The 24,527-nt window shown below is 42.4% G+C and overlaps 2 protein-coding genes across 3 annotated transcripts in view; both read right to left on the reverse strand.

The window, feature by feature from the left end:
* VTI1A (vesicle transport through interaction with t-SNAREs 1A) overlaps positions 1–489 on the reverse strand; it is a 43,257-nt gene extending 42,768 nt beyond the window's left edge. The window contains exon 1 of the mRNA XM_078859425.1: positions 399–489. Within this exon, the coding sequence (XP_078715551.1) occupies positions 399–489 (91 nt within the window). The remainder of the gene's footprint in view (positions 1–398) is intronic.
* A 2,356-nt stretch (positions 490–2,845) lies between these two features.
* On the reverse strand, positions 2,846–23,800 carry ZDHHC6 (zDHHC palmitoyltransferase 6). 2 transcript variants are annotated; one of them, XM_078859674.1, is made up of 12 exons: positions 23,660–23,800; positions 21,464–21,519; positions 17,842–18,119; positions 17,035–17,126; positions 15,746–15,905; positions 13,944–14,096; positions 13,383–13,436; positions 12,762–12,929; positions 12,202–12,243; positions 11,382–11,527; positions 10,603–10,637; positions 2,846–7,928 (listed from the first exon to the last, which is right to left on the reverse strand). In XM_078859674.1, exons 3-12 carry the CDS (start codon positions 18,109–18,111, stop codon positions 7,813–7,815), a joined length of 1,236 nt encoding a protein of 411 aa, XP_078715800.1. In that variant the 5' UTR covers positions 18,112–18,119; positions 21,464–21,519; positions 23,660–23,800; the 3' UTR covers positions 2,846–7,812. The 2 variants fall into 2 exon arrangements, with proteins under 2 accessions (XP_078715800.1, XP_078715799.1); XM_078859673.1 differs by having other exon boundaries at positions 15,713–15,905.
* Between the last annotated feature and the right edge of the window lie 727 nt (positions 23,801–24,527).

The following is a 24,527-nucleotide window of genomic DNA, read 5'->3' on the forward strand; positions in this document are numbered from 1 at the left end:
GCAGCATAATCAGGACCTTGTGAGCACGGGTCATTTATCCAAATGACGCCTTGTCACCCGAATCACTCGGAATGAGCCCGATCTCGTCATATCTGGGAAGCTCAGCGGGCCTGAGGCTCCGATGGTGCGCGTATGGGCGAACCACCGTGCACGAGACGCGTGTTGAAAGCTGCTGCTACTGCTGGGCTACGTTGTCAGCAGGGATGCAGTAGGACAAATAAAAATAAGCATTTTGTTTTTGCCATACTGTGCTCCCCACTTGTCCCAAACCCGCACTGCCCACCGTGAAGTATGGTCAGATAACAACATCCCACGGTCATCGCTGCGCGTGTGGAGGCTTTCAATATTTCGTTGATACGAGTCCGGGGAGGGGTTCGGGGTTTTGAGTGGGCTGTCACCTCGCAGGAGACGCGGCAGAAGAGTCACCCTGCACGCCGCCCCGACCAGCAGAGCGTCCACCTCCTGCAGCAGCAAGTCGGCCAGTTCCATCGTGCTCAACGGTGGCGAAAGTTGAAACGGTCGTGTGAGCAGTCGGAACAATCTACGTAATGACAATTGTTATTAGAAATCATCGGTTTGGCTTCAAACGGATGACAACGAGCGAGACGCGTGACCCCCCCCCTCCCCACGTGGAAGGAGCACGTGGAGCCAGCCACGTGCCGCCACGTGCGCTCTGCGAGACCGCGAGCAGTTCGCCTTCCACGGCGGAACGGTCAATGGACGAACACCGGTGGAAGATTGGGGGTCATGGAAAATCTTAAGCTGTATTGGTCACAATTTTATCAATACACCGGCACGTCGGCATGATGTATCTGTAAATGTGGAAGCGCGTTCTTGGGTGGTGGAGGGTTGACAATGATTTTGGCACGAAGTTACTGCATGGCCTAACCAAAATGCAAAGAAGAACCACGAGCTCAGACATGTACACATGATTTCATCTCCGTATTTTCTCTCCCCGTGGGTTCTCTTGCGCTAGATCCACCACCGTAACCTGAAACAGACGTCACAACGCTTTATCCTGCTGTCTTTTCTTGGATTTCCTGTTTGCACTTAGTCACATATTCACTTTAAGATGTTTTCTTGTTCATGTTTTTGTTTTTTTGTTTGTTGCGGTTGCACCCGATGCAAGAGCCGAATGGCTCACAGGGCTATACCTAATAAATTAACTTGTGACGTCATATTTGAGGGGGGGGGGTCTGACTTTTTGTGACGCCGTGTGACGAGGGGGGGGGTCAAAAATCGTACAAAATCGCGTGACGTCATTTATGGACGGCCCCTCCAACGGTCGACGACGTGATACATTCTCGAGCCGTGAGGCTCCATGTACGTATGTTGAATTTCTTTCGCACGGTACGTAGCCAAACCGTGCTAATCGGAGGAAAGATGCAGCAACGTGGCGGGGTTACTCTCAGTTATTTGTCGCGCCGTCTTGCTGTGTGTCTTCATCGCATCTCGCCAAACGTTATGGTTGCACTTTTTACGGGTGAAATTGTTCTCGCTTAACGCGTCACTAGTCAGGAACGCATCTGCGGTGTTAAACGCGTTGCACGAGGATTGTAGCACCTTCAACGCAAACGTCACTCGAGAGGTTCACAACCCGTGGGTCCGGGGCATCCAGGGGGGATGCGGCATGGATACCGTGGCGAAGAACTTTCGAATGTGCGGCACTGTTGTGCCGAGTAATAAACATTGATAACACACGAACATGAATCAAACGCCTGACGAACACATTCCTGCGGAGGGAGCTGGTAGGAACGTTGGGTTGCTCGGTCAATGGCCAGGGTCAACGGCGGCGTGGTGTATTCCGCAAATATGCCCGACTGTGAGGGCGGGCACAAGCCGGCGTGAGTAGGTTAAACGTTGAGTTTTATAAGGGCACCACGGGGTGACCAGTCCCTCCCCACTCAGCCCCTCCCCTCCCATTTTTGGATGCACGACGGGCGGACATAATAATCCCCTGTGGGCTGGTGTAACCAGGTTCCTACCAGTATAATCTCTGTATTGTGGCCTTCAACTTAGTTGTGTTTGTGGCCTGGGAGGGGAGTTGCACAGGGAGCAGTGGTTTTAATTGGGGGGGGGGGCGCCATACCTAACGGAATGCATGACCCCAAGTAACAGAATAGAAGCGGCCGTCAAATAAAAAGAACCACATTTTACCCCCTTGCAGTTAAGAGCTGTGACGATGGTGCTCTACAATTTTATGTTGTGAAAAGTTAAAATGTGAAATGTTTCGCGTGTCGTCTGATGCACGTGAAATAGAAATGATAAAGAGAAAGACGACACAGTTTAGGTCTGATGATGCCCGCTTACACGTTCGTGACAGCAAGCTCTTTGGGTTACCACTTTAATATTAAGCACGTGTTGATAATAATACTGCCGCTGTATCTAGAAGCCTCCAGAGGTGTGGACTCGAGTCATGTGACTTGGACTCGAGTCAGACTCGAGTCATGAATTTGATGACTTGCGACTCGACTTGGACTTGCATAACAATGACTTTGTCCCACCTATGAGATGTGGACTCGAGTCATGTGACTTGGACTCGAGTCAGACTCGAGTCATGAATTTGATGACTTGCGACTCGACTTGGACTTGCATAACAATGACTTTGTCCCACCTCTGGAAGCCTCAGACGTCGTTTTTGCACTGGCAAGTTTAGTGTTGATAAGCCACAACCCCAGCTCCCAAAGGCGAGTACATGGGCCATTCAATGGGCCAGTTGGTAACCCCAAGTTTACAAAATGCGAGTGGATGTGTCTAAAGTATTATATAGTCGAAAAAAATGTGTTCCCGTGTACACTAAACATATTTAGTGACTAACGCGGCGACTCATGCTTGGAGGCACTTATTTTATTTAACGAACACCATCGGAACAATACACACACCCGCCGTGGGTGCACACTCTGCAGTCGCTAGCCTTTACACAACTCTAACCGTCTAACACTGACGGAGACCGCCCACAACTATCGAGCAGCGCAATATTGAGTGAAGATGGCAGCGACGAGATGGTAACGACGACGATCTTGAACAGTACGACGTGGATCCTACTTCTAGCAAGAGCCCCCAGGGTCCCCTACAGGGGCCACTCTTATACTCTCAGCCATGCCCCCCACACCTCTGGAAACTTCCAGCAGGTTCCCGATGGGCCCCCCTCTGTGACCTTTCCCCGCTAGATATCCCCCTCTCGTTCTAGATTTGAAGCTTTCGTGACTGCAAGGATTCATATTCTTAATAGGTTTTTTTCGGTAAAGTCACGTAGGTAAAAAATTAAAATTAATAAAAGTAAAATAAAAATCACGACGTTTCGGAGGCAACACAAGCTTCCGTCTTCAGGTGGAACCGTCACAGCACGATTGCTGTATCAAGTGAGAGAAATTCCAAGAACACAGTATTTGTATATATACTGGTTGAGGGTGGGAGGAGCCAAGGTAGGCCCTGAATATTATTATTTTGTGAGGTTCGGTTACTTTTATTATTTTTTACCTACGTGACTTTACCGGAAAAAAACCTAAGAATATCCCCCTCTCGTGTCTATCGTGGCCTGCTGACGTGGGTAAGGCCATACACCGCAGTTACCCTTTTCCGCCAGCAGCCAGCGCTATGCCACTACAGATGTAACAATTCATGAAACTAAGATTGGGCTTGATACATGCGTTGAAGTGTATGTAAGAATGTATTACGATTGAAACTTGTATTTATAAATTTATACTAACGCAGAACGACTGTAGCTACGGAATGATAAACAATACATGACTACAAACTATATAAAAAAGTTAATTTTACAATGAATCGCAAATCTAAATGCAGATAATGCATCGATCAACTCTCATGCTTTTGTGATGGAGAAATGCATCTATCGCCTGCACGCGCCGATTCAAGCCGAGTACATCCAACTTGGTAATATTAGGTTACAATGGAAAATACACAATTCAGTGTAAAGGCTTGGACCTGGATTGTGAATCCCAATATCATGTTTCAACTTTAACATACATTATTCAATGTGCTTATTCGTATTTTCTTTTTATAAAAAAAACACATTACGAGAACAATTGTTTCTTAGCATTTTATTCCAGAAATTCTATGCTTTTTCATGCATGTTTCCTTTTAAAATAACGTTAATAAAATATTACACTGTACAATTGGTTATTGCTAGGTGACGTGGAAAATAATTTAGCCAACATGATTGCTGTGTTCCAAAATGGGCTTTGTTCCAATGTTCAACACTGGGAATGTATTGGCATCTGTATACCAAATACAGTTACAAAAATCTAAAACATATTTCAGGGCTCAAATTTACTCAATGATCCAATCAACTCATTCACTGATATAGTATTAACACTATGCTCCACGGTTTGATTAAAAACTTATATTGGGAGACCAGACAATATAGCTGTATATAACAGCAAGCATGTGTAAGAGTGAACATACAGTACTTCGTTTCACCTGGTCTTCACCTCTGGAAGCAGATTAGTCAAAGCAAGTGCATTGACAAATTTAAAGATACTTAAATGTTTTGGTGGTTCCTTAGCCTATACGCAGCATTAATACAAAGGTGAAAATTGATTACAGGAATACTGGTCATCAGGAACAAACATATAAACCGTTACCTTATTCGACAAAATACCGAAACACCATCCAACATTTTCCAAGATCAGTTAAGCACACAACCGCCAATAGGACAAATCCACATTTAACAATTCTGGACAATTTTAACCAAAGACCAAACATTACATACGAAAAATGCACAGACTTCTAAACCCAATGAAGGAGCTCGTGCTTATAGTACTGAACTTGAGTTTATCGAAATATACCAAAATCATTTAAAGTCTATCAAGAACTGGGTTCAAATGCAACAATTGGTACGTTAGGCAATGTTTGGCACTAACCTTCAGAACCTTCAGTGGAGGGCACTTGAGTGTTTCTAGTCTTGTGGAAATCAGGAATACATTTTCTGACTGAACATACATGAACATGTGTATAATGAATCCCACAGTAATTACTTACATGTCGATGTTTATTGATAATGCATGTGCTTGTTTAGTATGTGGCAAAAATAGGACAATTTATCTTGGTAGCTGACAGCACGCTGCGGTTTACCATGGTTGTATTTCCCAATGCGCCATACTGAGTGAAAGTATATACAGCATAAGGCCCCATTGACTGCACTTTTTTCTGGTTATCATCACATTAAAATCATAAATGTACGACAGATTGTGTCAAACGAATCTGTGAATCATCGGTGAATATACCGAGAAGTATTTAATCTTAACATGAAAATGAGTGATGATGTTGAACAGAATAGGCGAAACTAAAAAATACCCAAATCAAGATAAAACCAGCATTTCTCAAAGTGCCAGTCTGTTTTCCATAAAGAACGATTTGAATAGTAGTTAAAGATTGATGCATGCGAGCTAGTGGTTACACATAACATAAAATAAAACTACCAAATACCCGTGTTTAAGCAAAACAAATAAAATAAATATATTCCTCTAAATACTACTGCTTCCTCTCCACAAGCCATATTTACTGATAGAGAATGCCCATTGGCACAATCTATCCATTTGCTGTACACAAAATGTCTAAAGGCCGTCATAACCAGCTTAGTCATGGCAACTTCAAATGGGCCGCAGTGCCGATTTACAGGGCACTGCTTTCAACACAACTTTGCTGTCCCTCAGCAGCGTGGCAGCGATTACATTAACACCACCTGTCCACCCTACCCGAGCCACACACACCGCCACCACCATTCATTGCTTGGTTTGGAATAAGCTTGGACTTGACGCCCATTCAGCCACCGTGGAAATACTATGTAAACACTGTCACGGGAGTAAAAACTCAACTGTGACACTTCTTACTTATTTTTTATTTTAAGGATACAAACATTAATATATTACTTTTTTTATTGATGAGTATGGCCTGGGAGATTTTAATACCCTGCTGTATTGCACCACAACTTGGTTGGGTGCCAGCATTTAAAAAATGTCTACATCCTCGACCTTCCCAAGCACATTGACCATCATCCAGCACTGTATTCCGGAATGTAGTTTGTACACATTCGCGGCTCCCATTGCAACTAAAAACTCGCAATTAAATTAGGTGTGTATGTGGACCAAGTGTTCTTATGTGAAACTCGAGAATATAGACAATACATTTGGCCCCAGTAGTTATCTATTGCTATACGATGGCTTAAGACACAATGCTGTTTGGTCATCAAGACAGCAGCGTTAATACACATTTTTTTCTTCTTCTCGTACAAGCCACAGTTAGTTTTAGAACGTGATGAGCCAGATAAAGATTTCACAAAACAGGGTGCACATACACATCAGATGAATAAATGCCTTTACTCCAACTGTAATTTGTCTCAATTCTAGTGTTGGGGAGAGCTGAAACTTAGCAAAATGATTTGGAAAAAATGTTATGGAAGATTCACGTACCTGGTACTCGATTAAATAAATATGAAACCATACAATAAAGTGTTAGTGGAAATGAAATGGAACGGTCTGACCAGGCTGGATTTCAACATTAAGGTGCGGAAAGCATAATCCAATTCAAACTGCAGGTTACATCTAATCAGCATATACTCTGCTTACTGGGCCTGGAGTTTGCAAAATCCTACTCTACACTGTACGGACAGCAAAGTCACATGGTAGAGTCTATGGGCACCGATGGAGGCTGAGGGTAATACAGTTTTCCCTCACTTTGTGATAGGCGCGTTCCAAAAAAAAATTATAAAGCGAAATCGCGTAGCATAGACCACAATCACACAACCCACAATGCACCGCACCAGACAGCAGCCTGCAGAGTAGCGCATACAGGACACATGATTTCCCACGCCTGGCCGCATAGCCACAGTGGTGAGATGTTAACTACCTTGCCTGGTAGAGAGGAAGTCGTGGGTTCGATCCCATCCATGACGCCTGCTGCTGTATATTTGGAGTTTGCAAGTTCTCCCCGTGGTCGTGTGGCTTTTTCTCTGGGTCCACCAGTTTTAACCTCCACATTTAGAAACATGCGTTTAGAGTATTTGGCTGCTATACATTTCCACATAAGCCAATTTGTTGAGCTATCATTTGTGGCCAGGTCACTTCTGAAAAATAACTATATAGCTCAGTGGCCCTTACCTGGTAAAATAAATATAGTAAAAGAGTGAATTCAAATTGCATTGGGTAGAAATAGATTAGCCGCATAATACACGAAAATGAACACAAACCTAACCCGGATAAAATAAGAGAAATGCGTACATGTAGAGTTCTGAGTGGTCACACAAAAGCAAAATGATGCAAAACATGTAATTGTAGGCAATATTCAAGCTGGCTGACCATTAAGTCAATGAGAAGATCCTTCTGCAAAAATTCTGCAAAATCGGGTATGCAAATCCACTCCTGTTAAATCGGACCCAAACTATTTCCCAAAGCCAAACAGCATTTCATGCAAACAGCGGAAGAGGAACCTTTGCAACTGAAAGGAAAGGTGAAATACTTTCATTTAGAGGTGTGCACCAAAGGTACACACACTTCAGAGCATAATTATCCTTTAAACATTGTGCATCCTCAAATTCAAGAACACATTAACATATTATAAATTTAGAGTAAAACACGTACAGGATGTAACCATTTAAGTTTTAAAAAAAAATATGCTAAATGTATCGTGTTCAGTAGTTTCCTTAATTTATTTCCAGGAGCCATTTGTAAACGTTAGCGCAGCTGTAAAGAAGGTTTCTATTTTGTGTTTAGAATAATTTTCCGAGCATGTGCGCTTTTTGCACATTTGCCGTAGAGTGGTGTCGTGTGGAGAAGGGTGGTATATCTCTGCACGTCAGGAATTCTTCTTGCCCTCGGTGGAGTTTTCCGTGCTCTCGATGCTCTCCGTGTCCGGGAGGGAGATGCGCTCAGCACAGCGACGGGGAAACCAACCACGCTCCCGCTCTCCTTCTGCAGCATGCGCACACGCAACATACGTCATACACTCATGTGCCACGTGCACCACGCGCGTCGCACGTGCCACGCACACACCCCCGCATGTGCTACACACAACACACGCATCACTCACATGCCACACACACACACATCAGGCATGTCACACTCACGCACTATACTCTCACGGCTGTACCATAAACTTGCCTCTAACCAAATAACCTGGAATGAGCCCCATCTCATCAGAGTTCGGAAACTAAGCAGGTTTGAAACTGTATAGTGATTGAATTATAATAATCGTTGTAATGTATTCTATGCTCCTGTCTCCATCTAATTACACTGACCACCAAGAGTCTCAGTGTGGGGAGGCCCTCATCTAGCAATGGATTAAAGAGACAAAAATGTACAAAAAACTTACATACACATTACGCGATAGTGTTTCAAATAAACTCAATGTTCTTTACCATGGTGAAATCTCACGGAGGATTATTAAAGACCCGAGATACACGATGCCATTTCAGTGCAATCGATGTGGGCGTATAATTAAAGACTGCACAGGATTGCAAACCATCGATCGCAAGCAGGCATTCGAGGTGACACTGCAACAGTGCAATACTGTCCCAAAGGGTGCCATGAGACAGGGAACAAGACACACGCAACATAAACAAATGTATAAATATACATAATCAAGCACACTCACACACATATACTGGTAGGAACCACCTGGTTCCACCAGCCCACAGGGGATTATTGTGTCCATCCGTCGTGCATCCAAAAAGGGAGGGGTGGGGCTGGGTGGAGAGGGGAGGGTGGGGAGGGGCTGGGTGGAGAGGGGAGGGTGGGGAGGGGCTGGGTGGGGAGGGGAGGGTGGGGAGGGGCTGGGTGGGGAGGGTGGGGCTGGGTGGGGCTGGGTGGGGGTGGGAGGGGTGGGGCTGGGTGGGGAGGGGCTGGTCACCCCGTGGTGCCCTTATAAAACTCAACGTTTAACCTACTCACGACGGCTTGTGCCCGCCCTCACAGTCGGCCATATTTACGGAATACACCACGTCGCCATTGACCCTGGCCATTGACCGAGCAACCCAACATTCCTACCAGCTCCCTCCGCAGGAATGTGTTATATATACACAAACACATGCTTACACCAGATGTCAGGGTAGTGTTCTTAACGAGCAACAACAAGGCAGGCATGGTGCATGTGAGGAAAATGTGTATATACACTGCACAAGGTACTCGCATAAAGAGGAGTCAACCTTGACGCCCAGGGCCGGTTCATATAACACTCGCCATCGATGTTAGCCATGGCCAATGATCGAACTACGTTAATGTCACCGTGCGCTAACTACTACGCCACCATGCGTGTTGTACCGGAACACACACACACATCCAAATCCACACGACTATTGTACACACACAAAACAAACGTGCACACGCCCATTAATTACCACGCAAACGGTCTCTCTCTCACACACCTGGCGTACATACACACAAAATCAGCACGCATATTTGCGATTCTCACACAAGGAAACACCTGCTGAACAACAACCAACATTTTGCACTAAGTGATGGTGACGTCACCACAGCACGTATGCCAGGCTAGGTGAACTCTGAGGCTACGCTGACAATTTTATCAGATTGCAAAAATATAAACCGGGATCAATCATGCAACTGCACTGCGACCGATTGCATCGTGCAAAAATTACACAATAGTGACGCAACTGAAAGCCCTCAGTCGGAATTCACTGAAATTTCATCGTGTTATTTAGGCCTTTACTCTTTCAAAGAGGGAGACTTTGGGCAGTTTTTGTACATAATCAATTTACTGTGCTTAATTCCATCAGTTAAGTGCCCTCCGAGAAACCCCATGTCTTTGATTTAGGAACTTGGGAATTCCATGGATGTTAATGGCAGTGGTTAGAAATGCACCTCTTGCACGTTTATCAAAGTAGAACATGAGAATGTGGAGGTAGAAGACTTCACTCATTTAAGTAGCAAGGTGCATATTAAAGAGGGTTGCAAGGTCAAGAGATGTGTTAGGAAAGTGAATTATTGGCGAATGACATAAATCACACTGGAGGAGTAGCGAAGTCAACATTGGTGTTATAAGACACTCTTTTGAGACGTGGTAATGTTCATATTACTGCATGAGTGGGAATGGGATTTGAATAAAGTAACTAGAAGATAAGCTTTAGGCCTTTTAATACTAGCAACCGTGGAGAATGCTAGGAAATTCATGTCAGGATAGGGTGAGCACATTGGACATTCATAATTGAACATGCCAAAATTAGTCCAGATGCAACAAGTAAAAGTGAGTTGTGATGGGTGGATTGTGTGTGCCACATGGTGGGCAACACATTACCAGGGCAGGTATATATCTCAGCAACTAGATGTGGGCAATCAAAGGGAAGAGCTAAAGGAAAATGAGAAGGTAATTTAAAGGCAGATCTTGGGATAGGTGTAAATGTTGTGAGATGTGCTGCATCTAGCAGCAGGAAGTGATGGCAAAGGCATCAATGACATCGTCTAAGAACTCTTGAGCTTGATGAAACGGTAAGAGTGCTTTAGTTGCATAATTTTTATAATTTGTGAATTTATATTAACTAAAGGCACACAATGACCCACATTGGTTAAAATATACTTCAGAGCTTGTAACATGCACGTACAAATTGTTAGGCAAAGCTGTTTGGAGACTTACCGCCATCGGCAACCTTTTCTCCGTAAAACCAGTGCCTATGTAAAACACAGTGAAAAGAAAAAGGCTTCATAAATCAGATGTCAACTCCATGTATAAAATAATATGAAATTATCCAACATGTATTAAAAATTATGAGAAAAGTTACACGGCAGCAAATGTGGTCGTGATTTGCAGTGTGTCCACTTCAGATATTCAGTCGAACAATTTTACTTTATCAACCAAGTGTATCTCATGGAGATAGTTAATTTACATACAACTTTTCTTCACCTGAAGACGGCTGCTTGCGTTGTAGCCGAAACGTCGTGAGAATTATTTGATTTTATTGTTTTATTTTTATTATTTTATTACTTCCCTTCTACGTGACTTTACCGAAAGAACCAAGAAGATGGTTACATACAACTATTTGAAAGATTCATTATCATCAGCCAAGTTCAATTCACTGCTGATTCAGGGCCTCCCAAAAGCAATCCCCATTTACCATGGTTCTGCAATATAACAATCCACCTGGCACCTGCACAGAGGCCGATTTCATGGCTCCATCTCCATGGTGGTCACACATCTTGTAGACCAATCTCACGAGTAACCGTATTCGATTCTAAGAACAGAATCACATTTCCAGCATAGGAATCATGTAGCAATTTCCCGTCTCTAATTTCCGTGCAAATAATTTCCACAAGAATCAATAAGAAAATGCAGGCGCTTTACTAACAGTTAGGCTTTGTTGTTTTGTACGCAAACATACGAGGCCGTTTCATGCAAGACCGCCTCGCCGCGCATACTTGGTGGCGCGCGTGATGAGCACGACGTCGCCCCGCGTCAGCTTGATGCGAGGCTCATCCGTGCAGGGCATCCCGAAGAGCGTCCTCACGCCCTTGGTGATGGGGCAGCACGCGCCGCTGTAGTTCTCCGAAGCACGGTACGGCACCTGCAAATGCGCCGTGACCGCTCTGTAGCCTCGGTCGACACAAATCTCACTCGAGCGCCACTGGCTGCTGTCGAGCTGAAACGGCTTTGGTGAATGATAATCTCATTTTTATAACTCCTGTCAAAAAAAACTACGGCAACTTAAGTTGATATTAAGCTCGTGTGACGGGTCACTCTTGAGGCTGTAGAGTTTCAAGCGAATAAGTACACGAAAGTGTGGTAATGTGTTACGTGGCAGCATAATAATTAAGCCAATTTTTTTTATCCACCAAGCCCTGAGTCTCAAGACTTTTCTAGAGGGTCCTTTCATTGGGATGTTCAGTCAATTTCTTCTAAGAATGTATTTTTAAATCAACTCTGCAGTGCCGTTAAATCTACACTCACATTTAGTTAGCACGTATGTTTGCTATACTGTGAAAACATGCTATACATATGTATGTAGAACTTATTTCGCAGTGTGCATAGCCAACCGTGCTAATCGGAGGTGCATGGAAATACAATATCCTATGACAGACAGCATGCCATCACAGTGCAGAGCTTTGCAGTTTAATTCCACATGCCAAAGAGGTAGTTGGGATGCATGATAGACTGATTGTTTTCACAAATTTGGTATTGCGATCTTTGACAATGAGTCTAGCTTCTGTCCAGCTTGTCAAACCAAGAACATCCACTCACCGTCCTGGCCCTCTTGTCAGCCTTCTGCTTGAGCTGCTCCACCTGAAACATGATGTAGTCTCTTGTAAGCAGATCATTTTAAAACATTATTCGAGTAATTGCAATTGTTGGAGTAAACAGTGCATGACCTTACTTCGCTTGATATGTTTTGGCCATCCATCATGGGATTACATTTATAAACCTGACTTAACTGAAATTAATAGATGGAGATTCAACTTGGAAAAGTGCTCCCACATAACACCATGGATAGCCATCAAAATTAATTATCAAGCAATTCTGATTAATATATTTAAAATATAACAGTATTGATGAGATGAAACAGTCAGCCTTGCAAACAACACTCACTGCATAGTATTCAGCAACTGGTGACCAACTCACTGAAGGAAACATGTCGCGGTTCTAATATACAGAGTGTGTGGAAGACCTTCATACCCAATGCTGGTATGAGTCCATAACAGCTTGAATACAGAGGTACATTGACATTCTATACCATCGCGGCATGCTGGCAATGTGCGGTGTATGTCGGTGAGATGTGGTGCATAACAGCAATGCAGAAGCACCGTGAGCGTGTAGGGGTCGCAGCCCTCGTGAAGGGCCCAGTGCACGCCGTTCCCACGCGGCATGCCCCCGAGCGTCACCACCTGTTTAAAGTTGGCCCAGCGTGAGCCCAGATCGTACGGAAACACGAACTGCTCGTCCAGTTTATAATAGTTGATTCTGTCCCGTGCCTGAAAGGACAAGGGAGATAAGAGAAGGGTTAACCTGGTGGATGGTTGTATTTTTTGGCATTATTGCTGCAGGCTTAAACATGAGTAATAAACAAATTAATATTTTAGTTTCACTCCTTTTCACAGCAGGATTACCAAAGAGCAGTATTACTGTTCAGTACACATCCAAATGTCAAATAGTTCTACATTCGCAAGTCATGCAAACCTGATATGATTTGTGCATAATCAACAAAAAGACATTTCGGATCAGATGAGAAGTGGATATAACATATATCGTTGTGAATTCTAGACACTGGTAATAAGTGACATATTTAATATTTAAATATCCCCATTGTAAAACACTTTGAATGACAGTCTGAACCAGAAAACTCTTGAGAAATGTAGAGGTTTTTAAATTTAAAGCCAGATTTATTTGTTCCACATAGCTCTTATTTCAGGTACTTTCTTTCTTACCTTTTCTTCAATCCAGGTTTCGATGGAAGTTTTGTTTCTCAAAATAATTTTAATCTGCAAAGAAAATAAGGGTGCAACTTATTTAGCTATAATGACATGTATCCAAATACTTGTGATAAAACAGCCTATACAACGTGTGCACCCCAATCAGTTTAGCTGCAGGCAGACTTTTACATCCTTAATTAAGGAATATAGAAGCTACAGAAGGTGTGCTCCAATAATTGAAAGCAGTAATGGAACAAGACAACATGCAAGTTGATTAACTTTTGAAAACCACCGCTTCATTGGAAAGTGAAAAATATATATGTACATCGTGAAATTAGTCTTGTTTCTTTTTCTTTCGTATGGCTGAAGTAGATGCAGAACAGCAACTACGATTTCACATTCAGGTGGTCAAGCCAGATATCCACGTCAGGAGCAGCAAAATATGCATCGCTGCGATGTCTCCTTCGCTTTTGTGGATCGGGCGTTGCGTCGTGATATGTAGTATGGTCTGTTTTGCATGACCACAGTCGCACACTGGAGAGTTTGTAATAGTCCTGCTGTAGAAGAGAGACAAACCTGTACACAGAAAAGCATTCCCACGGCAATGGTAGTGCCCACAGCAAGGCCCAGAGCGAACAGGGATGCAGCAAAAGCTGAAACTCCGAACGGCACAGGTCCAACGGGCGGAGCTGACACGTCGATCTGCAGTTTTGTCATCCCAAAGGAGATCTGCAGCATGGAATACGAGACACCACATGATAAGCAAAAATTGTGTGCCATATTTAAAACCTTTCACACAGAAACGGGATTATAAAACAAACGACTCCTGTTTTCGTGACAAACACTGCTAAGAGTGCCAAGTAAAAAAAATAAACATTGCCGTACAATTTGTCAAATGCACATATTGGGTTGCAAAATATTAAAATATTTGTTCTGAATGAATGTAAAATAGTAAAGTTGATCAATGAAAAAGGACTTTATATTAAAATAATGGGTTTGCTAAATTTTCCCAGAATGTTTATAAAATTGTAAAAAAAAAATTGAAAGCTGCAGTGTTAAGCAAAACTTACTTTGATCTGTGTATTCGAGTTTCAATTGAATCCTTACAAGAATGTGATATGGTCAATGACAAATGGGGAAACAGTTTATAACAAAATTAAGTAGTTATTGAAATATGTATTTAGTCTATATCTAAAGAACTTACGAGCCATTGCTTGTCAGTAGTTATTTCTCCATCAGAATGAGAAGCCAACTGGTGTATTAAGAGGTCACGAATACAGCTTTTCCATATCCTATAACAATTAATTCTATTTCGTGATTATTAAAAGAATATACATTTGTAATTGCCTACCAGATAACAAATATAAGCCAAGTAAATCAAATTTTACAATTTATACTTTTGAATACATGTTTGTTCTGTTTGTAACAAGAGATTAACTGTGAAATATTTCGTTATAAAGAGTTAACCGAGAATGATAGAACAGGAATAAAAATGAATTCACATGAGGTCTGAGTAATTAGTAAATTCAAGTAATGCCAAAAAAGATTACCTTGAATTGACAGAAGGATGCAGAGGACAAGAATGAATAAGTGGCAGCACTGGGTCAAGATTGTGAAAATGGAATAGTTAGCCCACAGACGAAAACTGGTATATGAGAGTGCATGCGTTTGCGTGACACAAAGCGTCGCTATCAGGATTGTAGGCACATCTGCGCATACCGACACTGAAGCCAGGGGAACGATATATATTTGCTAAAAAGAACCTAAACCAATCCACTGTTTATCACATGTAGAGCCACAATACTCAACCAGGCCCACACTGTGATGCCTCTAAGCTCCGATTAATTCCAGGTCACCAGTGCAGCCATAAGGACCCATGGACTCAGCGTACATGGTTCCTGGGCTATACATTATCACTGCAAAGCGGCTTGCACTTTATGATAAAAAGGCAGAGCTCAGGAGAATTGTAAGGCCCTTGAGCCATAAATTTTAAAAGCGATGCTGCAAAAATATGGGGATATATTTCTCCTGGCATTACTGCCAATTTTAAATTCATAATGATGTAGTGTGCAGTTTGCAAAACGTTTAAAAAAACAAACGTATGCTGCATTAGACTCATGAGCACCAATGCTAATCCGTATTTTATGGTGTCCCTTTGAGGTTGCTTAGTCCAGGGCAGGACTCACTCACACAACCACGAAACCCGGACCCACGGAAGAAAAGCGTTTGGGAAGGCCAGCCTTGGAAGGAACACCGATTCAGACGCAGATGCAGACGGGTTAGTTACAGTTTCAAGAACGTGCTGCGCAGAAAAGTAAGAAAAGTAGGAAGGTGTTGAGTACTGCCCTGCAGGAGAGCCAGTGGGAGCAGGAGCTGACCCTGTGGTACAGCTGGCTATAGATGGTCAAAGAGATGATGGCAGATGCGTGCAAGCAGCCCAGTGGCGCCAGCAGCAGGAACCACGTGAAGTATGCATGGTTGGAGTGACCACAGCAGTTGTTGATCCATGGGCAGTGGTGGTCCATCTTCATCACGCACCTGAAAGGCATGCACACAATACAAAACAACTGTTAATTACGACTGTTCTCGAGCAGGCATGCACAAGGTAACGCATTTTTAAGTATCAACAATGCAAGATAATGTTTGATACAATGGTACTTATTAAGAGCGCAACATTTCACACCACCCTCCTCTGTAGTCACTAAAATATTAAGTAAAATGCACAAAAACAGCTGCCCCCATTCTTGATGTAGGAAGACGGTTTGAATGATTCATCAACTGCTGCAGGCAATACTTATATATAATATGCATATATTATTTAAACTAGACCTTAAGGAACTGTGTCGGGTGTGACACACCACAATAGATTAACAACAATCTAAACTTTTTACTATTTTTATTTCACCAGGTAAGGCCCACTGAGCTATTTAGGTCTTTTTCAGAAGCGACCTGGCCACAAATGGTAGCTCAACAACGTGGCATATCATATGGACATTTATAGCAGTCAAATACTCTAAACGCATGTTGATAATTCTGGAGGGAAAACACTTATGAAGCGGAGACAAATCCAAGCGACTACAGGATGAGACGTGTAGACTCCAAATACACAGGCGTCAGGGCCTGCGTATTTGGAGTCGAACCCATGACCTATTGTATACCAGGCGAGGTAGTTAACATCTCGCCACTGAAGCGCCCCAATGGTCATCTACCATGGTCACCCATAATACAGGTTTTTTGGGTTAGAGTGCGTAAATATATTACAGTGTCATTAAACGCGCCACTTCCAGACACAGATAATTAGTAAGGTTTGTCACATAAACAGTGTGCTGTACTATGTAAACAGTGTTAAAGTCCAACTGTGTTTACTAGTAACAAATTGGCATGTTCTGTTTACGTGACAAACCCTTACTAATTGGCTGTTTCGGGTGGTGGCAGGTTTAACGACACTTTTATATATTTACGCGATCTAAACCAAAAAACCTGAATGACGAATATTGGTCGCGAAAGCCTACGTGTTAAACTTTCATGGTCATCATTACCATTGCCTGGTTTAGCTAACGTTGAGAGAAAGGTCTGTTCTTATCGCCTTTAGACGCACACATGAGAATAAACGGCAACTAAACCTGCTAATATCATAAACCGACGATTGAGGACATGGTTTTCTAACCTGTTACACTTGCGGCAGTGATGTGAGCGTGGGGGCTTGTACCCCTGGCAGATGTTGCAATACTGCAGGTACTGGACATCCTCTGGCTTTTCCTAATGACACACACAACCAGGGAAGACAAAGAACAGTCAGCAATACCTTATTCAGTCCACATCACTTACATAAAGAGATCTGGCAGCAATGTCTTAGGACTCTGAAGCTATGCAACTTATCAGTGACTGTGTCCTAAGAGCAACAAAGGTGTTTAGAGAGTAAATCAAACATATCTTGTAAGGATCAAAATCATTTTTTTTTATGAATGTTAAAGCAAGAACTTACCTGACAACAATTGTCACAATGTGGGATTACACTGCATTTTTATATAGACTTTCAACTGTTTAATCAGTATTTTATAAATGAACACTAGGAAAACAAACGTATCTATGGTATCAGTGAAAGATATTCCATAACACTGTTTGCAAGACAGTCATTGATATCAAGTTTACAATGTGTCCAAATATCACGTTACAAAATTGCTAAACTGTAATTTTCTGTCCCGTGACAAGGCAACCATTTGGGCTAAAGTCCAACATGGCAATACCTAGTACACCACCGACGATGATGCAAAATCATCACCATTTGCTGATGATATAAATGCAGAAGTTCCTGCAGTTACAGAATCACCAAACTCTTGGCAATGCGAGACACTTCTGCACTTAGCCGCCGACAATTATGGATCCCTATGGTGCCATGTATACTTCACTTTAATGTATGACGCTAAGTGCGATGGTGAAGATGAATGATTGAGCACGACCGCCGAGTACGTACGGGCTTCCAGCCGTAAGGCACATAGCCAGGCCCCACGAACATGGCGCTGAAGTAGTTGTAGAGGATGAGAAAAGCCCAGAGGGAGAGCACAGCGAGGTTGAGAAGCCCGCCAGGTGTATCGGTGGGCCAGTACCACAGCAGCGAGTCCAGGATGGCCATGCAGGTGCACACGGTGATTACGGAGAGGGCCACGGCCGGACCCCAGTGGCAGAGGCGAATGAGACCCATCTCCTCCCTCCGATCCGACAGGCCCGAGCTTACCCTCCCCATTGCGGCACCTGTGAAAGCAAATTAAAAAAATTCAAGCGTTACACCCATCATCTTTTATTAAATGACATACAAGATCTATTTAATGCTTTCAAACCAAGGTTGAAAAAGTATGAATGCCTTAGTTATTTCCATATATCTGTTCATATGTTAGGGACTTACTCTAGAGAAAACAGGCCAAATTGTTAAAATGCTTGCCCAAATTTTGATAAAAACCCCTGCTAAAAGAGTATCTAACTTCACATTCCATGCACGCTTCCCCTATCCTGTCGGTCATGTGCTGTATGACGTTCTCTTGTTGTGCTGCTTGGAACAATGTTATTATCACCAAATACTACCGAGGACAAACGCATGTTAGTATTACAAAATCCACGCATATGCATGATTTTTCTTCCTTGTTTACAAACAATATTTATTTTGATGTTCATTTCTGTGTGCAAGCACATCCTTTTTGTCAATCCACTGCTGGATAAGGACCTCCCTACGACGTGCGGGTTAGTGAAGGCTACTTGACTATACTTCACCAAGCTGGTCAGTGCACGTTGATAAAGCAGGGCAGTATAAATTTTGAGGGCAGTATAAACGTGGGAGCAGAGGAATGTACAATGGACTTTGCTGCACTGTCCACATCGTGGCCATATACCATACCCTGTATACCACATATCACGTAAAACTTCATGGAGGTACGTCACGAAAAAAGTTAAACATACAAAGCAAAAAATATAACAATATTAGTGTGATTTAAAGCTTTCGTGACTGCAGGGATTCATATTCTTGGCTCTTTCGGTAAAGTCACGTAGAAGGAAAATAATAAAATTATAAAAATAAAACAATTAAATTCTCACGACGTTTCGATTGCAACACAAGCAGTCATCATCAGGTGTGAAAACCACGGCACTTTTTTTCAAACTTTCTTGCTGTGGTTTTCACACCTGATGATGATTGCAATCGAAACGTCGTGAGAATTTTGTTTTATTTTTATTATTTCCCTTCTACGTGACTTTACCGAAAAACCAAGAATATAATATTCGTGTGCTTGGAATAATAGTAACTTGCTTATGGTAATTTTACTGTACTTTGCAGGCATAAATTGACATTTGCTACATACATAGATGTCAACCAATTCACTCTCTCAGCATATAAAAATGTTATGCATTTTATAAAACTTTACGTGATAAATGTCACTTGTTCTCAGGCATGTGAATTATTTTATTGAGATGTAGTCATTTCCTTCCACAACTCAGGGAAAATAACTTCAAAATACCTACTATAAACACCCAGAAACGTCTGTCCGTCCCGTGTGTGACGTCACTCTACATGAGGCCCACCCCCCCTCATTAATATTCATGAGTGGGTCGATTTCTACACTAACACAGAGGAAGGTGGAGCTGAATCAAATAATCTATTACGCAAAGTCGCTTCAAATATGACGTCTCTTTACAAAAAGTGACGGTAAAAAATAAATCTACGCAGCACAGTGCTACATCCGTGCGTGATGTCACTGCAAAAGAGCCCCCCCTCCCCCCCTTCATTAATATTCATGCCCACGTGGAAATTTACACTAACGCACAAGGTCACACATTCCACATGCAGCACCCCTCCCCTCATTAAAAATCATGAGAGGGTGACATCACTCCACATGCCGCACCCCTTCCCAATACCATTCGAGGGTGACGTCACTCCACATGGGTCAACACCCTCTCATTAATAATCATGAGCTGAACAATTTATCTATTGAATATTTCAGATTTACTGCAAATATACACCCGTCCTTGGACGGGCAAAAAAGCTAGTTGGATTTATTTAAATAGTATCAAATGTAACGGACAATTCTAAATTAATAAATGTTCCCTTTGAGGAAATATATCACAGTTAAGAAAATTATGTCCAAGTTGGCTCGGGCTCATATATACAGCACGCACAACATTGAACCTTGGGGTCAGGCACAAATCAATGTACGTGACAATCCACATGACTGGATGGAGCAGCAGCAAGCTGGAACTTGCCAAGCTCCTGCAAGTGTTTGCCATAAACAGTGTTATGGTATACAGTTAACACGTGTCACTGATTTGCCATCACAAACACATAGCATAGTTATTCTTTGGATCTTTCGGTAAAGTCACGTAGATAGGTTCAAAGAAAATAACAAAATAATAAAAAACTACGACGTTTTGATCACAACACAAGCGGTTGTCCCCCTTTTCCTGATGACGGCCGCTTGTGTTGCGATCGAAACGTCGTAGTTTTTTGTTTTGTTATTTTCTTTGAACCTATCTACGTGACTTTACCGAAGACCCAAATAATATGAATTCCTGCAGTCATGACAGCTTTAAGTCAAGATTAAAAATTAAAGTTTATGGACAATACCCACATACGGTATTTAGTCGATATTTTGAAATGGCAAGTGATTTTATAAGAGGTCCATTTTGACTTGTGTGATGATTAAGTCAACCAAAAACCTCACCAATAAAACAACACACAACTCGTTCTTATAATGATTCCTGTGGAGTCAGCCGATATGAAGCGATTCCATTTATCCCATAAGGAACCTGGGCAACCAATCCTCAGTAATTAATTCATCCGTGTTGTAACTCCCTTTTTTAATCTATATATTTTTAATAAAATATCTTACAGGCAGTGACATATAACGTAGCGAGTTTCTCTGGCAAATACAAATAATGTATGGCATTAAGAATATTACAAATATTACATCATAAGAATATTATAACACATCTTTTCGTAAGCCACTTTCAATGCTAACATTTTAAACCAGAGTAAAAAAAAGGATTTTCATATCATAATCTTTATTCCATTATGTTTTCTATTACAAATATTGCATTTCATAATGGACACTTTAACGACGTATATCTCCACCAAATCAGCCAAACAAGATTTACTTCTACAGTGTATGCATAATCGCTACAGGCAAGCACAAACAAACACAATACATTAGCAGGTAATGGTGCCAGATTAAAAAAAAATCCATTCAAGTGATATAAACAACCAAATCATTTTTTCAAAATCGTTGACAATCTTTAATCAATTCTAGATTTGAAGCTTTCGTGACTGCAAGGATTCATATTCTTAGGTTTTTTCGGTAAAGTCACGTAGGTAAAACATTAAAATTAATAAAAGTAAAATAAAATAAAATTATTTTATTTTACTTTTATTAATTTTAATGTAAATAAAATAAAATTATTTTATTTTACTTTTATTAATTTTAATGTAAATAAAATAAAATTATTTTATTTTACTTTTATTAATTTTAATGTTTTACCTACGTGACTTTACCGAAAAAACCTAAGAATATGAATCTTTAATCAGGTGTTTGCAGTACTGTAGTAGTCCGCCAAACCTTTCTTGTGCTTTGGGTTTGTACGTTGCTTGTCTTGGGGGAGTTGTTACACCATGCTGCGTGAAAACAAAGTAATGCAAATGCAGTTACTGCATGCACTTGCATTGACATGCTCACGACCCTGAAGCGAACCACATTTAATTTAGGTGACAGTATTGTATATAAAGGCAGACAAACTAGCCATACAATATTTTTTTAGTTATAGCCTTAAGAATGCCTCGACTCCCATAAGTCAACTTAAATTGGTGAATGAAAAAAGTAAATGCATCGTTCCAATATACTGTGAAAAATGTCGATATAAATTCATCTTCATTGAAATTTCCATAATTTTGAATCATACATAAATTGCTTAATAGGACATACAGCAATGGATGTAAAAAGCTCGCTATTGTAAACACTGCAGTAGAGTGCAAAGTTGAAAAGTGGCTGTTATGACAACACAAGAGGCTCTCACAAAAGCAGATGCCTGTTGAACTGTCCACGTGGAGTCAATGTTGATTAAATTGACATAGTGTCAGAGACATGTGGGAATGACACACCCAATTAAACAGCCACTCCAGCAAAATCCCACACAGTCGCATACTTGCAATGATAGCCAAGAAAGCCAACGAGATGATGACCAATGGTGGAATTCTATAAGGATAATTACGAGCAGCTGTAGGCTTGATGGTATTTACGCAAGCCATGAAGCACAACGTATGCATTGCCCTTTTGCAGGTGTGAATCAATGCTTGATAGTCGTCACTGTTGGTTTGTGTCCTTGCAAGAAATTATATTTTATGGGCAGCTGGCAGGGTCTGCATCCAATGATTGCAGGATCAACATAACATTTCTGCCATAGTTGGGTGGTGCTGACTTTCAAAGCTGCTTAGCTGGCTACTGCTGCTGCCCTTTACGCTACAGTAGAAACAAGTCCAATCCCTCCACAGCCTTTGAAAAAGAAACATTTATGCCCAGCGCAATGGACCAAATTATCTCGTGATGTGAATAAATACGCTCTATAATAAGAACAACGTTAAGTTTGTGCACGATTTTCGGTTGTTTCATTCAAAACAAATGTAGTTACGGTTTTCATACAGTACACTCTATACTTCTAAATCATTTGAAAATAAAATTCATTCGGAAGAACCAACTTCAAACCTTGAGAACATCAGGAGGGCCATCTCTCTCCCCTTCTCAAAGTCAACTACACTCAGCGTGGTGACCATGACATGCGAGCGTGAGTGTCTCCTACTAAACCAGGCCAAATCAAACGAGCAACGCAGAATCTAGGACTCAATAGGAATTGAAAACTTGATGGGGGCAAGTCAAGAGTTATTACAAAACGAGCCCACAATTTGAATGAATGGCCAAGGCATTATTGCTTTCCTTCTTTTACTAGCAAATGCGATTTACTGTTGCCATAAATACAGTACACTACACAATAAAAAATTAATGAACGCGTGCACGAACGAATACAAAGGCGTCTTGACGTTAAAAGTAAATGTATAAAACCCGGTGAGAAGTCGTTGTTAACTAAGAGTATCTTGTTCAAGGAAGATCCCCGTGTCATAAAACAGTACAGTAACAATCTAAACGCGCGATAAGAGGCTGGGGACACTGAACGAAAAACGCCAGCTTGTCAGACAAGTACCGTAATTCAATTTCCCAAGTAGTTCCACTTAACGATTGGATAGCAATGTTATCAATGACAACCTGAGAACATTCACATGAAGGCGGTGTTTTTATTATACAAATCCGCTCACTGCAGTGAATACGTTCCTACATTCCTTTGCTGCACGAACACACACACTACGTTTAGCGAATAACCAAACGTCAGGCACAACGCTACAATTGACCACACCAACTCACACCGAAAAGCAAGCATGTGGGACGGACTGGGTGATAACAAAAAATTACAGAACGGTGAACACTGTCACAGAAACCACACGAAAGGCTGTCACCGGCGTTTCCATTCAATTAAGTAGGCCCGAGCCGCGCACCTCGGCGCCTTACGCTTTTCCTAGCCCGCCCTGCTGACCGAGGGCGCATCTAGCAAGGCGTGGCGAGACCACACCTACACCCCCCCCACCACCCCCCAACATAGCGACTTCGCTCATAAGTGCCGGTGACAACTACCGCCTGCAACTCATCTTCGGCTGCCTCTGAGCAAAACGACAAATGAGAGACGGAACGCGTGGAGAGACCATCGCTTACGCGGTTGTGTGGAGGTGGTCAATCTCTCTTCCTGTTGCTTCCCTGGATGGCGACCTCCAACGTTGCCCGAGTCTCAGTCGCTCCACACCACGCCCCCAGCGGCGGGGGGGAGGGGTGGGGGGTGTAGGAGGTGCGGCACCACAGCTTCTGCGCGAGCGCGACGACAAACAGCGGCAGCCCCGAGGCTTGTGCCCAAGTTAATCGAATGGCCACGATACGAAACGCCCGTCGATTCGGATCGATTCCAGTGACTCGCAACACGTGCCGGAAATGAATCGCTTTCGTACAAATCGACGCGTTTATGAATCGTGGCAATCGAACGGTTAAGTGGGGGGGGTGGGGTGGGATGCGATCGGAAGAGATGTGACAGAAGAAGAGGAAGGGGCGATGTTGATGGTTAAAGGGCACGAGTTGACAGGCAGGACTGAGAAGAGCACGTGGTACGGCAGTGCAAGGCAACGATACAAACGAGACGCACCTCTGCAAACTGCGAGCGAGCCGCGGTGGCCGAGGTTGTTAACTTGCCTCGGCTGGTGTGCAAGCAGGTCGCGTGGGGTTCAATGCCTACCCGGGACGTCTGGTGTATACAGGGTGTTTAAAAAAGATGGACCCAATTTCAAAGCAGTATATTTCACGATGGCAACATGTTACAGTTACACAAAAAGTTACAAACGGTTTAATGAGTTATCAAGTTTTACTGACCATTTTATAAATGCTCTATATGACCTCCACAACATCGAGACGATAGTTGAGTTCGTCCCAAACGCGTCTCAAAGTGTCTTCTTCCACTGAAGTCACCGCTGCCGTGATTCTGTTTTTGAGGTCATCCAGATTAGTCGCTAATGGTGGCACAAAAACACGGTCTTTG

This window comes from Lampetra fluviatilis, chromosome 9 (assembly GCF_964198595.1).
Source record: "Lampetra fluviatilis chromosome 9, kcLamFluv1.1, whole genome shotgun sequence".
NCBI lineage: Eukaryota > Metazoa > Chordata > Hyperoartia > Petromyzontiformes > Petromyzontidae > Lampetra > Lampetra fluviatilis.

Coding starts and splice junctions, on each gene's coding strand:
- ZDHHC6 (XM_078859673.1), bottom strand. CDS start 18,111: ATGGGGAGGGTAAGCTCGGGCCTGTCGGATCGGAGGGAGGAGATGGGT. Junction 12,930..13,382: donor AAACCTGGATTGAAGAAAAG/GTAAGAAAGAAA, acceptor TTGTCCTTTCAG/GCACGGGACAGAATCAACTA. Junction 12,244..12,761: donor GCGACCCCTACACGCTCACG/GTGCTTCTGCAT, acceptor ATCATGTTTCAG/GTGGAGCAGCTCAAGCAGAA.